Source organism: Eublepharis macularius, chromosome 8, assembly GCF_028583425.1.
Source record: "Eublepharis macularius isolate TG4126 chromosome 8, MPM_Emac_v1.0, whole genome shotgun sequence".
Lineage (NCBI taxonomy): Eukaryota > Metazoa > Chordata > Lepidosauria > Squamata > Eublepharidae > Eublepharis > Eublepharis macularius.
Window position 1 is genome coordinate 60,259,500 of NC_072797.1, and position 13,141 is coordinate 60,272,640.

General features: G+C 50.1%; 1 protein-coding gene across 1 annotated transcript in view; it reads left to right on the forward strand.

Annotated features, from left to right (window-relative positions):
- Positions 1-13,141, forward strand: part of PPIP5K2 (diphosphoinositol pentakisphosphate kinase 2) — a 203,929-nt gene that overhangs the window by 169,498 nt on the left and 21,290 nt on the right. Inside the window, exon 25 of the mRNA XM_054986269.1 lies at positions 12,881-13,054. Coding sequence (XP_054842244.1) covers positions 12,881-13,054 — 174 coding nt within the window. The remainder of the gene's footprint in view (positions 1-12,880; positions 13,055-13,141) is intronic.

Below are 13,141 nucleotides of genomic sequence, written 5' to 3' on the forward strand. Positions count from 1 at the left end.
GACAGAGGGCTACCAGCTCCTCTGAGCTGGTATCAGTGGGAGGGTCACCAGAATCCACCCCAAGCAAGAAGCCTTGCCCCAATGGTGCTGCTGGTGGGAGCAGAATGATCAGGCAGGCCGCCCTTGGGGAGGTTGTTCCATCAGGGTTGGAGATAGTGCAGTTGAAAAGGGTGAAGGCAAGGGTTTAGGAGGTGGGCATTCATTTCGTGGCAGAGACGATTGCCCTGCAAAGGTTCACCCTATCGGTCATGGAGGGTGTGGGCTTCTAAAGGCTGCTTCAGCATTTTGGCCCATGGTTCTCCATGCCATCATGGCACACCGCTGGGCTTTGAATCCTGCCTGCCCTCTACCAGTCTGTGTGAGACATGGTGCTCAGGAAGCTGTTGGCCGCCCAAGGCCATACAGTACACTTCACGGCCGACCTCTGGAGTGGCTGCCATCATGGCTACCTTGCCATCACCGCGCACTGGTGGCAACCAGAGGAACTTTGATGCCCCAGGCCAAAAACTGGCACCTGGAAACAGTTGCCATGCTTGACACCGGGCTACAGGGTAGTTCTTCTCCAGGCTCAGGAGATGGACGAGGTCCATACTGGGAAGAACATCACCACCACCGAAAAGGCGGCACTGAGGGAGTGGACGGCCGGGGGGGGGGGAAGTGTTTGTCCGTGGATTCATGGTGACGGACGTGGGAAGCAACATGTTGGCAGCCCTGAAAGAGGCATCCCTCCTGGGCCTGGTGTGCATGGTGCACAAACTGCACTTGTTGATGAAGGACGTGCTCTGGCTGGGGAGCAAACCAAGGGACAGCTGGGACGTGGGAACCTTGTGGATGCGCAATCTGATGGACAGCTGCCACCACACCACTTCTCTTGCAGCATCAGTTCTTCCTGTAAGCTGTTTCAGAGGCAGGGAGAGGGGGGACCCCAAGCACCAACTCTTTCAGGACCTGCCCACCCACTGGAACTCCACCTATTACATGATCTGTCATCTAGTGGAGCAGAGGGGCCCATTGCAGGACATCCTATCATCCACGGACGTTCTGAGGGAGAGGAGCTGAGCCTCAGCTCCATGGAATGGAGAGTCCTTGCCTACATGTCCTGGATGCTGAAACCCTTTAAGGAGGCCTCCGAGCTCTTGTGTTCGTACGAGGCCAGCCTGGGTCAGGTCATCCCCCTGATCCATGAGCTCGACCAGTTCCTGGCCAAGGAGCTCGAGCACAAGAAAGAGCTGCTCCCCAGGGTCTGCGACTTTGTGAGGAGGATGGAGGCATGCGTGGCCAATCTCTTGCATCCTCTGCGCCATGAAGTGCCATACCAAATGGCCTCCCTCTGTGACCCCCGGATCAAGGACAGCATCGCCATGTAGGTGAGTCAGATGCAGCGCTGGTAAAAGGAGCTTCGTGCAGCGGTGCTCTGTTTCCAGAAAGAGAAGGCAGGCCTGAAGGAACCGGGCAGGGGCGAAGGATGGGCGGTGGAGAAGGAGGAGGGCCGAGTTGGGAAGAGAGCCACACCAGGAGAGACCCACCCAAACGGCCCCACTTGATCTCTGGGCCTCGTCAGTGGGCTGTGTGGTTGGCCGCAGCACAGTAGGCATTTCTCTCGCAGTGGAGGACTCATTGGGGGCTATGGTGCACGAGTACCTCGCAGAGCCCACCGAGCCCCCCCACTCCAACCCCTTGAAGTATTGGGCGAGGAAATATGCCATATGGCCAGACCTGTTCATCGTGGCAACCAACATCCTGTCCTGCCCTCCCACCAGCGTGCAGAGTGAGCGGGTGTTCACCCACCTGGGAGACCTCCTCTGTCCCCACCACACACGTCTGCACCCGGACCTGGTGGGCATGTTGACTTTCATCAACGTCAACCTCAATCTCCTTGAGTATCCCTCTTTGGACCTGGACTTACCTGGGCTCTGAGCCTCCCCAAGTCTACTGTGGTTCTAGGCTAAGCTCCCATGCAGCAGGCTCCATCCCTCCTCGGTTCTCGGTGCTGCTTCCACAGCTGGTAACCTATTGTCCTCCACTCCCAGACAAGTTCCTGGACGGTCCCTCTTTCATCCTTGCACTCTGTGGATGGAACCTCTGTGGATGGAACCGGAATGACCCTTTACAATGACCTCTCCTGTCCTGCCCATCCCATCCTGTCCATGAAAGCATGAAGGTGGGTCATGTCAGCTGCCGCCGCCTTTGGGCATGGGGGACTTCCATGGCACTGCCACTGTCTTTGGTCCTTCCTGGTCTGGCTCCGCAATGGGGCCAGGAAGTCTTTGTTCTCATCTCCCTGAGAAGATCCCTGATGGTCCCACTTTCAACCTATCCCTCTCTGGAACCTCTCAGACCCCTCCCAACGATCTCTCATGTCCTGTCCATCCCATCCTTTTCGCAAAGGCAGGAAGGTGGGTTATGTCAGCTGCCTCCGCCTTTGGGCACGGAAGACTACCATGGCACTGCCGCTGCCTTTGGGCCTTCCCGGTCCAGCTCCGCAATGCGGCTGTGACAAACAACCTTTTGTCCTCCTCTCCCCGGCCAGGTTTTGGATGTTCCCTCTTTCCACCTCTCCCCCTTTGGATGGAACCAGTATGACCCCTCCCAACGACCTATCCTTTCTGTCCTGCCCATCCCATCCTTTCCGTGAAGGCAGGAAGGTGGATGATGTCAGCTCCTGCCGCTTTTGGCCACGAGGGACAGCTTTGCTGCTGTTGCTGATGGGGTTGAACTGCACAGTCCCCTGCTTTCCATGGCACCTGCTGTCCCCTCTGAGCAGGGGGGAATCGGTCCCTCCCACCCTTTCCGTGAAGGCAGGAAGGTGGGTGCTGTCTCCTGCTGCTGCTTTTGGGCACGAGGAGCAGCCCAAGAGCTGTTGCGCATATGGTTGTACAGCACAGGGCCCCCTATCCATGGGCACCTGCTGTCCCCTCTGAGCAGGGGGGAATGGGTCCCTCCCACCCTTTCCATGAAGGTGGGTGTTGTGGTGGTGGTGGTGCTGCTGCTGCTTTTGGGCAGGAGGAGCTGCTCAAAAGCTTTTGCTGATATGGTTGTGCTGCAAGGTACACCCCTATCCATGGGCACCTGCTGTTGCCCCCTGCATGGGGGGAATGGGTCCCACAACTCACTTCCTTTCTGCGAAGGCAGGAAGGTGAGTGATGTTGGCGGCAGCCTCCAGTTCGACACAGGAGGAGTGGACAAGCCTCTCCAGCAGCAGTCTGTGCACTCCTTCAGGGTGGAAGTTGGGGTCCTCGATCCCAGTCATGCTGCACAATGCGTCCAGGAAGCCTCTGTCCTCCTCTCCCAGACAAGTACCCGGTAACTCTTTCGACCTCTCCCTCTCTGGAACCACTCCGACATTTCCCAATGACCTCTACTGTCCTGTCCATCCTGTCCTTTCTGCGAAGGCAGGAAGGTGAGTGATGCTGGCGACAGCCTCCACTGTGACACAGGAGGGACGGACAAGCCTCTGCCAGAGCTGTCTACACAATCCGACATGGTGGATGTTGGGGTCCTCTTTGCCCTCCTTTCCCTGTCAAGCTCCCCGTCCCTCTTTGAACTTAGTCCTCTCTGGAACCGCTCTGACCCTTCCCAACGCCCTCTTTTGCCCTGTCCATCTCGCCCTTTCCGTGAAAGCAGGAAGGTGGGTGATGTTACCTGCCTCCACTGAGTACCTCAGTGGGATCCTCAGATGCGGCCGCGCAACTGTTGGGATCTTCTCAGTTCCCGTTTCCTCTTTCGACCTCTCCCTCTCAGGAATACTCCAACTCCTCCAAACGACATCTCCTGTCCCTCCCGTCCTTTCTGCAAAAGCAGAAAGGTGGATGATGTCAGCCATCAGGGGCCAGACCCCCCCCCTCACCCCCTAGAGGAGAGGCAGCCTGCTGCCGCCTCCGCAAGCCCACCAGGTCCAGCGGCCGCACACATCACCCACATACCTGTCTGCGCGGGAAAGTGCAGTGCAGTGCAGTACTCTGAGGCCTGGTGGGCAGGCAGGCACATGGGAGGTGCCACTGGTGAGTGGCCAGACCCCCCCATCCCCTAGAGGGGAGGCAGCCCACTGCCGCCTCTCCAAGCCCACCAGGCCCGGTGGCCACACTCATCACCCACGTCCCTGTCTGCTCAGGAAAGTGCAGTGCAGTACTCTGAGGCCTGGCGGGAAGGCGGGCACATGGGAGGTGCCACTGGTGAGTGGCCAGACCCCCCCCCATCCCCTAGAGGGGAGGCAGCCCACTGCCGCCTCTCCAAGCCCACCAGGCCCGGTGGCCACACTCATCACCCACGTCCCTGTCTGCTCAGGAAAGTGCAGTGCAGTACTCTGAGGCCTGGCGGGAAGGCGGGCACATGGGAGGTGCCACTGGTGAGTGGCCAGACCCCCCCATCCCCTAGAGGGGAGGCAGCCCACTGCTGCCTCTCCAAGCCCACCAAGCCCGGTGGCCACACTCATCACCCACGTCCCTGTCTGCTCAGGAAGGTGCAGTGCAGTACTCTGAGGCCTGGCAGGAAGGCGGGCACATGGGGGTGCCACAAGTGGCCAGACCCCCCGCCATTGAGAGGGGAGGCGGCCCACTGCCACCTCCCCGAGCCCACCAGGCCCGACAGCCGCACTCATCACCCACGTCCCTGTCTGTTCATGAAAGTACAGTGCAGTACTCTGAGGCCTTGCGGGCAGGCAGGCACATGGGGGGTGCCACCGGCGAGTGGCTGGACCCCCCGCCCCCTAGAGGGGATGTGGCCTGCCTTCAAGTCCTCCACTTGTAAACAGGGCCAAAGTCAACTGATGGCTCCAATTGTATCAAATGGGAGTTTTCTGGGGGCATCGGATTTGGTAATGTATAAGTCCAAGATCTGTATTGCAATCTTGACCAAACTTGGGTGATGGCTGGAGGGGAGCCTGTTGAACACTCCCCATGAATATGGGCTCTCTAAGTCCAACGGGGGCCGTTCTGGCCCCCACAAACAACGAACATGTTCTTTAACAGGACATGTTCGTTACTGTTCATCTTTTCATGTTCGTTGATGGCAATGAACTATGAACAGCTTGTTCATTTTTTTTCCATTCATGCCCATGTCTACTTTTGTTTATAACTTATGTGCTCATATTTTGAACTCCCTTTGTAGTAGAAAGCATCTTGCAGAATGGGTTAATCCTCCCATATTAGTTTGCCAGTTAATCTTTTCAGTGGACAAAGCCCTTCCCAGTTCCTGCATCCCCTGTTCGTAAAACAGTGATAAAGTAGAGCTCCCATTCTGGTTCTTGGCACTCTGATATTCCACTGTCTTTGGTTCACATGAATGTCTGATCTGCAGTTCTTTCCAACTTCTGTGCATTAAACTATCCAGAATCCACCCGCCCCCCCACAGACATATTCTTCCCGTTCTTTCCCTACCTCATAAGCAAGGAAATCTTCCGCTTAGATTGTAGGCTGAAGACTGAAAAGGCATTGTAGGCCTGATTTCTGATGGAAACTCAAGAACTTAAGATTTTGGCAATACATAAAGTACCCATAGGCCTGACTGTACTCCTGCCTTCTTGTCGGGTTCCACCCTGGGCGTCACCCTGTGAGGTGCAGACATACCTGACTTCAGCCTTAGGGTACCGTCAGAGACTCTGCTGGATCCCGCTCTGTGGAAGGAGGAGGGGTATACCTCACTCTCACACCCTCTCAGTCCACTTGCAGCTCCATTCAACGTGACAATCCTGGCTGTTTTCCATGCCAGCTGGCCTCTTCCAGCCTCCATACATTTCCATTATGTCCCCTGCAGGGTGTTGCGCTCTGCAGACAAGCAACTCCTGGTGGTCCCTGGCCCAAAGGACATCCGTCTGGCCTCAACCAGGGCCAGGGCTTTTTCTGCCCTGGCCCCGGCCTGGTGGAACGCTTTCCCACTGGAGATCCAGGCCCTGCAGGACCTGTTACAGTTTTGCAGGGCCTGTAAAATGGAGATGTTCCGCCAAGCATTTGGCTGAATGCCAGCGGGTGTCCTCCTTCTTCCATTTAAGACCACCACTTCTTCTGGGGCTGCCCTTGGCCATTTGCTATGCCTGTATACAGACTCCCAATATTTTTTTAAATAGCCTGCTCCTGGACTATTTTAATGACTTTTTAAAAATTATTATTGATTTTACGTTTTTGTGACTTTTAATGTATTTTTGAATGTTGTTAGCCGCCGTGAGCCCATCTGTGGGGAGGGCAGGGTATAAATCAAATAAATAAATAAATACGTATTCCTCCTCTTCCTCTTCCTCTTCCTCTTCCTCTTCCTCTTCCTCTTTCCTCCTCCTCCTCCTCCTCCTCTCTGCTGCTCCCTCACTCTTTCTCTTCCTCCTCCACTGCACCACACTCCTACACAACCCAGCATGCCCTGTGGGTGGACTTCCCTTATATCCCTTCACTTCTTCCTGGTTCCACCTGTCACCCATGCCCCTCCTTTGCCCTCTAGCCATGGCCCTGGCTGCCTCAAGCAGCTGCACCTGGGGTAGTTAGTCTGTCTGCCTTGGGCAGCTGCACCTGTGCTTCTTTGGCTGGCTGCCAAGCCTCCTCTGCTCAGTGCTTCAGGCCTTTGGGCAGCCCCACCTGTCCCTTCTTGGTAGGCTGCCAAGCCTTTTCTACTCAGTGCTTTAGGCAGCCTCAGCTAGCCTCTGTTATTCCCTTCTTTCCAGCTTGCAGGCTAGGTTGTGGCCCTGTGTTGTCCTGGCTGCCTTCCCTCCATTGTCGGTAAGGTTGCTGGCTGGCTTACTGGCTGACTGCCCTTGCTTTCTGAGCCTTCTCCCTTGGGGTGTTCCCTTCCTGGTGGTCCTCACTCTCCTGGCTTGTCCCTTGGGCCTCCCACCAGAGGGTGGGGCTAGCTGGCTTCCACCTACCCCACCTAACTCTCTGTGGCTTGGGTGTTGCTCTGCCCTCCTGAGACTGGGGTGTCTCTCTTTCCCCCTTGTTGTCAGCCTATTCTGGTCCTGAGTGTCCATTGGTTTGTCTGGGTAGCTGTCCCCCAGCTGCCTCCTGTCCCCTTCTACTGGCAAGTCCGGGGGCTGAGCCCCCGACCTTGGACACTTCTGCACTGGCCACCATGCTAAGACGACACAGTTGTCAAGAGATATATTCAGATCTAGAGTCTGTCTCAAGTGAAACACTCACTTCACTGGTTGTTGTTGAATATAAATAGAAGGCAAGGGCACCTTTTGGAGAGGCTCTAGTGTGTTAGCTTAACAACAGATATTTTGTGGGGTGGTGCAAGTGTCTAGATCTTGTAGGTCAGGACACTTGAACAGAGACTAAAACACACTATTGTATCAAGTGACTAGAGCTGAGCAGTCTTCAGTGCCCTAATTGCCTTTCCACCTCTTCTTCTAGGGAGGCATGTACTAGTGTTAATGATGTGATAGCCAAAATCCATACACTAAATTAGGGAAAATATGCTTGAGATCTTTGCTTCAAAGGGTCCAACTGTCTCTTGAACTGAGCAGAGACACATCTCTCAGTTTTAGGACATCATCTGCATAGTCAGTTCATCATGAGGACAGACTGCATGGGTTCCTGAACCTAAATGTAGCCAAATAGAGTCTGAGTCCCGTCATATTCAGAACCATTAGCACTGCCAGTGATGGACTTGTTTGCTTCCCTAGTCAATTTAAAAAAGGTCACGTTTCCAACAGTGAGTGAAAAATGAGTTGTTTTGCCAGTTGTGTGATCATCAGTTCTTGTCTGTGCCCTCTTTTCCACTTCTGTACAGGGTGGTACAGAAGATCAGTGTTGAGAAAGTAGGTATCACATGCACATGCACATGCACTGGCTGAGGAAACTTTGGTTTGTAGATCTGGTCAGTTTTTCATCTTAGCTTCTCTGGATAATATCACTTATGAGCAGCCTACTCTCTTAGGACCCTGTTCTGTATCCAAATTAACTGTAGGGGTGTGCAATTGGGATCCAGGATTTGGGCAGAAAGACAGATTTTTGCTGATCCAACTAAATTCAGCTTTCCTGAATCAAATCAGAGAATCCAGGATCCGATTCAGGAACCAGGATCCAGACCCCTGGATAAATCCGGGAAACATGGCTTCAATCTTTGGTTGGCTCCCTCCCACTTTTTCGCCATGAGGGGAGGGGGAGGAAGTAGGTGGGAGTGAGGTGGTGTGGTGAGAGGCCAATCGTTGCAGGAGCTCTTTCCTTGTCTTCCTGGCTTCTGTGAGTGACACTGATTCAGTTGGGCTAAGTTGCAGCAGTGCCCCTTGCTTCAGTTTGGTTTGGGTGGAATTCTCTGTTTTGACATGATTGTCAGGTTTGATGTTGGTCCCCTTGATTCACTTTGGTCCATCTATTCCCATACTTCAGTTTGGTTCTGTTGGGCTTCCTCTTGCATTTGGGAGTGTACATTTGGCCATTGGCAGCCTTGCCCATTTATGTTTCTGCCTTGGAGTGCTTGGAAATGTTTCCCTCATAGGAAACAATAGACAGTGGTTGGGCAGCTTAGAATCATAACATTGGAAGGGATCTCCAGGGTCATTTAGACCAACCCCCTGCATAATACAGGACATTCACAACTACCTCCCCCCACACTCCCCAGTGACTCCTGCTCCATGCTTAGAAGATGACAAAAGACCTCCAGGATCCTTGGCCAAACTGGCCTGGAAAAAAAATCCTTTTTGACCCCAAAGTGGTGATTGACATTACCCTGGGTGTGTAAGAAAGGGCCACAAGAACTAAGCACTGAGGTAACCCTTCCTGCCTTCCATCTCATGATCTCCCTAGGTTCACAGAATCAGCATTGTTGTCACATGGCCATCTAGCCTCTGCTTAAAACCCCTAAAGAAGGAGAGCCCACCACATCCTGAGGAAGCCTGTTCCATTGAGAGACTGCTCTAACTGTCAGGAAGTGTTTAGCCAAAAACTTTTGATTTAATTTCAACATGTTGGTTCTGGTCTGACCATCTAGGGCAATGGAAAACAATACAAACGATCTGTTATTTGACAGCCCTTCAAGTACTTGAAGATGGTTATCATATCGCCTCTCAGTCATCTCCAATCCAGGGTAAACATACCAAACTCCTTCAGCCTTTCCTCACAGGATCTGGCTTCCAGACCCCTCACCATCTTTGTTGCCCACCTATGGACATGTTCCAGCTTGTCTTTATCCTTCTTAAATTGTACTGCTCAAAACTGAACACTCTAGGTGAAGTCTAACCAGAGCAGAGTAAAGCAATACCATCACTCCGCGAGATCTAGATACTATACTTCTGTTGATACAGCCCAAAATCGCATTTGCTTTTTTAGCTATCATATCACACTGCTGACATGCTCAGTGTATGGTCTACTAACACTCCTAAATCCTTTTCACACATACTACTGCCAAGAAAAGTCTCCCTCGTCCTATAATTATGCATTTTATTTTCCCTACCTAAATGTAGAACTTTACATTTATCTTAGTTGAAATTCATTCTATTTGTTTTAGCCCAGTTTTCCAGCCTGTTAGGATCATCTTGTATCCTGACTGTCTTCTATCATATTTGCTACCTCTCCCAATTTAGTGTCATCTACAAATAAGCATTCCATCTGTTCCTTCATCCAAATCATTTATAAAAATGTTGAATAAAACTGGTCCTAGGACCAATCCCTGAGGCACTCCACTTGTCATTATTCTCCAAGAGAATGAGAAACCATTAACAAGCACTCTTTCGGGTGTGATCTGTCAACCAGTTACTGACCCACCTAATAGGGTCCAAACCACATTTTACTAACTTGTCCAGGGGGCACTTGGATTTGTGAGGAATCTCACTTTGGTTCTGTTTGGCTTTCTCTGGGTTGAGGTTGAATTTGGAAGTGTGTCTTTGGCCACTGGCACTCTTGGCTCTGTGTGTTTCTGCCTGAGAGCCTGCTTGAAAATGTTTCTCCCATAGGAAACAATGGAGAGTGGCTGGGGGTACCTTCTTCAGAGGCCTAGAGAATTAGACCCTGGGTCCAATCTTTTTGAAATATGCTTGATCTTTAGAGGACAGTCAGAAGTAGGTTCCCAGAAAATTTGGTGACATTTTCTTAAAAGATGCCAGGCACAACCCCCCCCCCCCAGATAGTTTTCCCCATAGGGAAAAATGGAGAGTGGCTGTGGGCATCTTCTTCAGAGGCACATAAAACTGGATGCTAAAATACAATATTCATAGAAACTTGAGGGTTTTTAGAAAATGGTCACAAGTAGGTTGTAAATTTGGTTGAGTTTGCTTGAAAAATGACACACACACACAAACACTCACACATCAGCCTCATGGATGTCCCCCAGATAGTTTTCCCCAAAGGGAATAATGGCTTTCCCAGCTTTCAGGAATCCCGGATGATTTCTTTTTCTTTGGTGTACATCCTAAATCTGACCTGACTTTGCCTTCTGCTGAGTGCTAAACAAATTCAGCTTCTCTAAAGCTATGGTTAGTGTTCTTCTTTCCACAAGTCACTCTATCAACATGATGATCCAAATTACATTAGAAGTAAGGGGAGCATGAAGATCTATCTCTGATGGCTAAGATGTCCAGATTCCTAATTTATTTCATTCCACCTGTTTGTCTGGGCAGGAGAGTTGGATCCAGACCTACTTGTTTCTTATTTATGAGACATGATACGATACATCTGGAATGACTGCCATTCCAGGAGGGATGCTGCTACTTCTAGAGCCCTGTTTGTAGCGCTTAACTCAAAAAGATTTGTAAGGCAGCCATTTGGTCATCCACCTCTTTCATGCAACATAACAAAATTGATTCATACACTCAGTGCTTGAATATCCCATTTTGCTGGATACCTTCCATCAACAATGGAAAAAGAAAGTTGAATTTATTATAAATAGCCCTTCATATCTTTGGTTGGAAGGTATTCTGTCCCACTCAAAGTGTTTTGCTGGAGGATGGGGACCAGTGCTTTATTGTCTGTCATCCTATCAATGTGCAGCTCAGCAGCTAGCTGCTTTCTCTCTGGCTACTTTTCTTTTTTGGATCTTTTTATCTTCATGTACTGTTGTTGGTGACACCTTATAGGGTCTTTTTTGCTATACTGAACTGTGTCCAGGAAGTGAGAAAGGCTTCTTCCCACAGCAAGGGATATCAGGCAAGTCATGTGCTTAGCCTTCTGTTCAGAACAAATACAGTTAACCCATTCTGCAGGACACCTACAAACTACTGATAAGGAAGACGATTCACAGAAAATCTAAGGTTCCTTTATAATGTACTGTACTTATCAGTATAAAATCTGAATAAGAGAAAATCTGGAAAACATCGCTTAATTTTAATCATTTTTATGCATTTCCAAAACATCCTATGTAATCATTTAAAGGGATGCTAACAGTTTTCTTCTATAAAATACCATTTTAAAAGGGAAGCTAGTTTTAATTTGCAGTTTAAAGCAGTATGAAACTGACTTTCTTCTTTCTGTGTTGCAAGTGAGCAAAAATAAAGTAAGTTAACATCAAAATCCAAGCCTGTTTTCCCCTTATCCTGTTCTTTGACATCTTTTTCATTCTGATACTGCATAGGGATGTGCAAACAGGGTCCGGCAACTGGCAAAAAAGCCAGATTTATGCCAATCTGCAAAATAAGGCTATGATGGTTCCTCAGGACAAACCCTATATCCAATCCAGGCAGTAACATTCTGCTGGGCCAAATTATCGAGCCATAGTCAGCCATTGCAGGCAGTTGCAGCAGAGCCACACAACTCAGAACAAGAGGGCAGTGGCACAAATTGAATCAAGCTCCTTTGAATGGAGCCAGGTTCTACACCACTGCAGGGGAGTGGCATGGGGCTGGCGGGGTTGAGGAGGAGGCAGCAGACAGAGTGGATTCCCATCCCATTCTGCCCTTTCCCCCCACCCAAGCTCCAAAAGACCGTTTAAGCTGCCACCATTGGCTGCCTTTTAAACTCCATGGCTTAACAAGCTCCCCCCCTCCCCCACTCCAGTAAAGGGATTCTTGGAATTCTCTGATTTGACCTTGGAATTCTCTGATTTGACATTGGTTCTCTTATCACAGTTTGATTCTGTTGGGCTTTCTTGGTTAAATTTGCAAGGGAGTTAATGTCAAACCATAGAATCCCAAGCAAGGGATAGGAGGGAACAAGCTGTGACTTTAAAAGCCTTGGAAATTTTGCCTCCATAGGAAACAGTGGAGAATGGCTGGGGGTAGTTTGTTTAGGGGCCCATAGAATTGGAGCCTGGGGTCCAATCTTCCTGAAATTTGGGGACTTTTTAGTGGACAATCTGGAGTAGGTTCCCTTAATATTTGGTGGAGTTTGCTTAAAAAATGCCCCCTTTCGTTATCCAGACCTTTTTTCCAATAGGGAATAATGGGTGGTTAAATCTGGGATTTTCTAAACCAGATCAGAGAATCTGAGCCAGATTTCAGTAATACCAGATCCCCCCTCCCCCCAAAACCTGGATCCAGATTACCCTGATCTTTTTTTGGTGCACACTCCTAATACCAGGTAGCCATCAGTGCTTTAAGGCAGTGCAATGATTTACATATGCTCTGTTGAGACCTATAGATAGATTAGTGATTAGCACAGTATTTTGGGTGGGGCCTGCAGCTGATCGTTGGTTTGGTCCTTTATAGAATAAAGTGTAAGGAGGGAACAGTGATGACTAAACAGAGGGTAAACATGAAACCTGTTAAGCTATTTGTACATAATTTCCATTGAGTTTTTAAAATCATGCCATTAACTTGCCATTAGTTTTACTTTATCTTTGGTGAAAAATATAGCTTAATAGTTGTTTTTGCTTGTACCATGTGATTTAATTAATGAGAAACATTACTGTATAATGGTGGAGGTATTGGAAAAGGGTGCAAACAAACTGTATTTTATTTTCTTATCATTTGGCTATGAATCTAACGTTGCATGCTTTGCTGTTTTTTTGCCCCCTTTCTCACTTCCAGGAAGAGAGCCCCCTGAGTGTGTCTAGCCCAGAGTGTATTGGTACCTGGCTGCATTACACCAGTGGTGTGGGTACCGGGCGTCGAAGACGCAGATCAGGGGAACAAATCACTTCTTCCCCTGTCTCCCCTAAATCACTGGCTTTCACATCCAGTATATTTGGCTCATGGCAACAGGTTTATAAACTTTACTTCATTAAACATTGCTATGCATTCTGAGCAAGAACCAACTGTCTTTAAGGACATCTAATCCCTTGTTCTGGA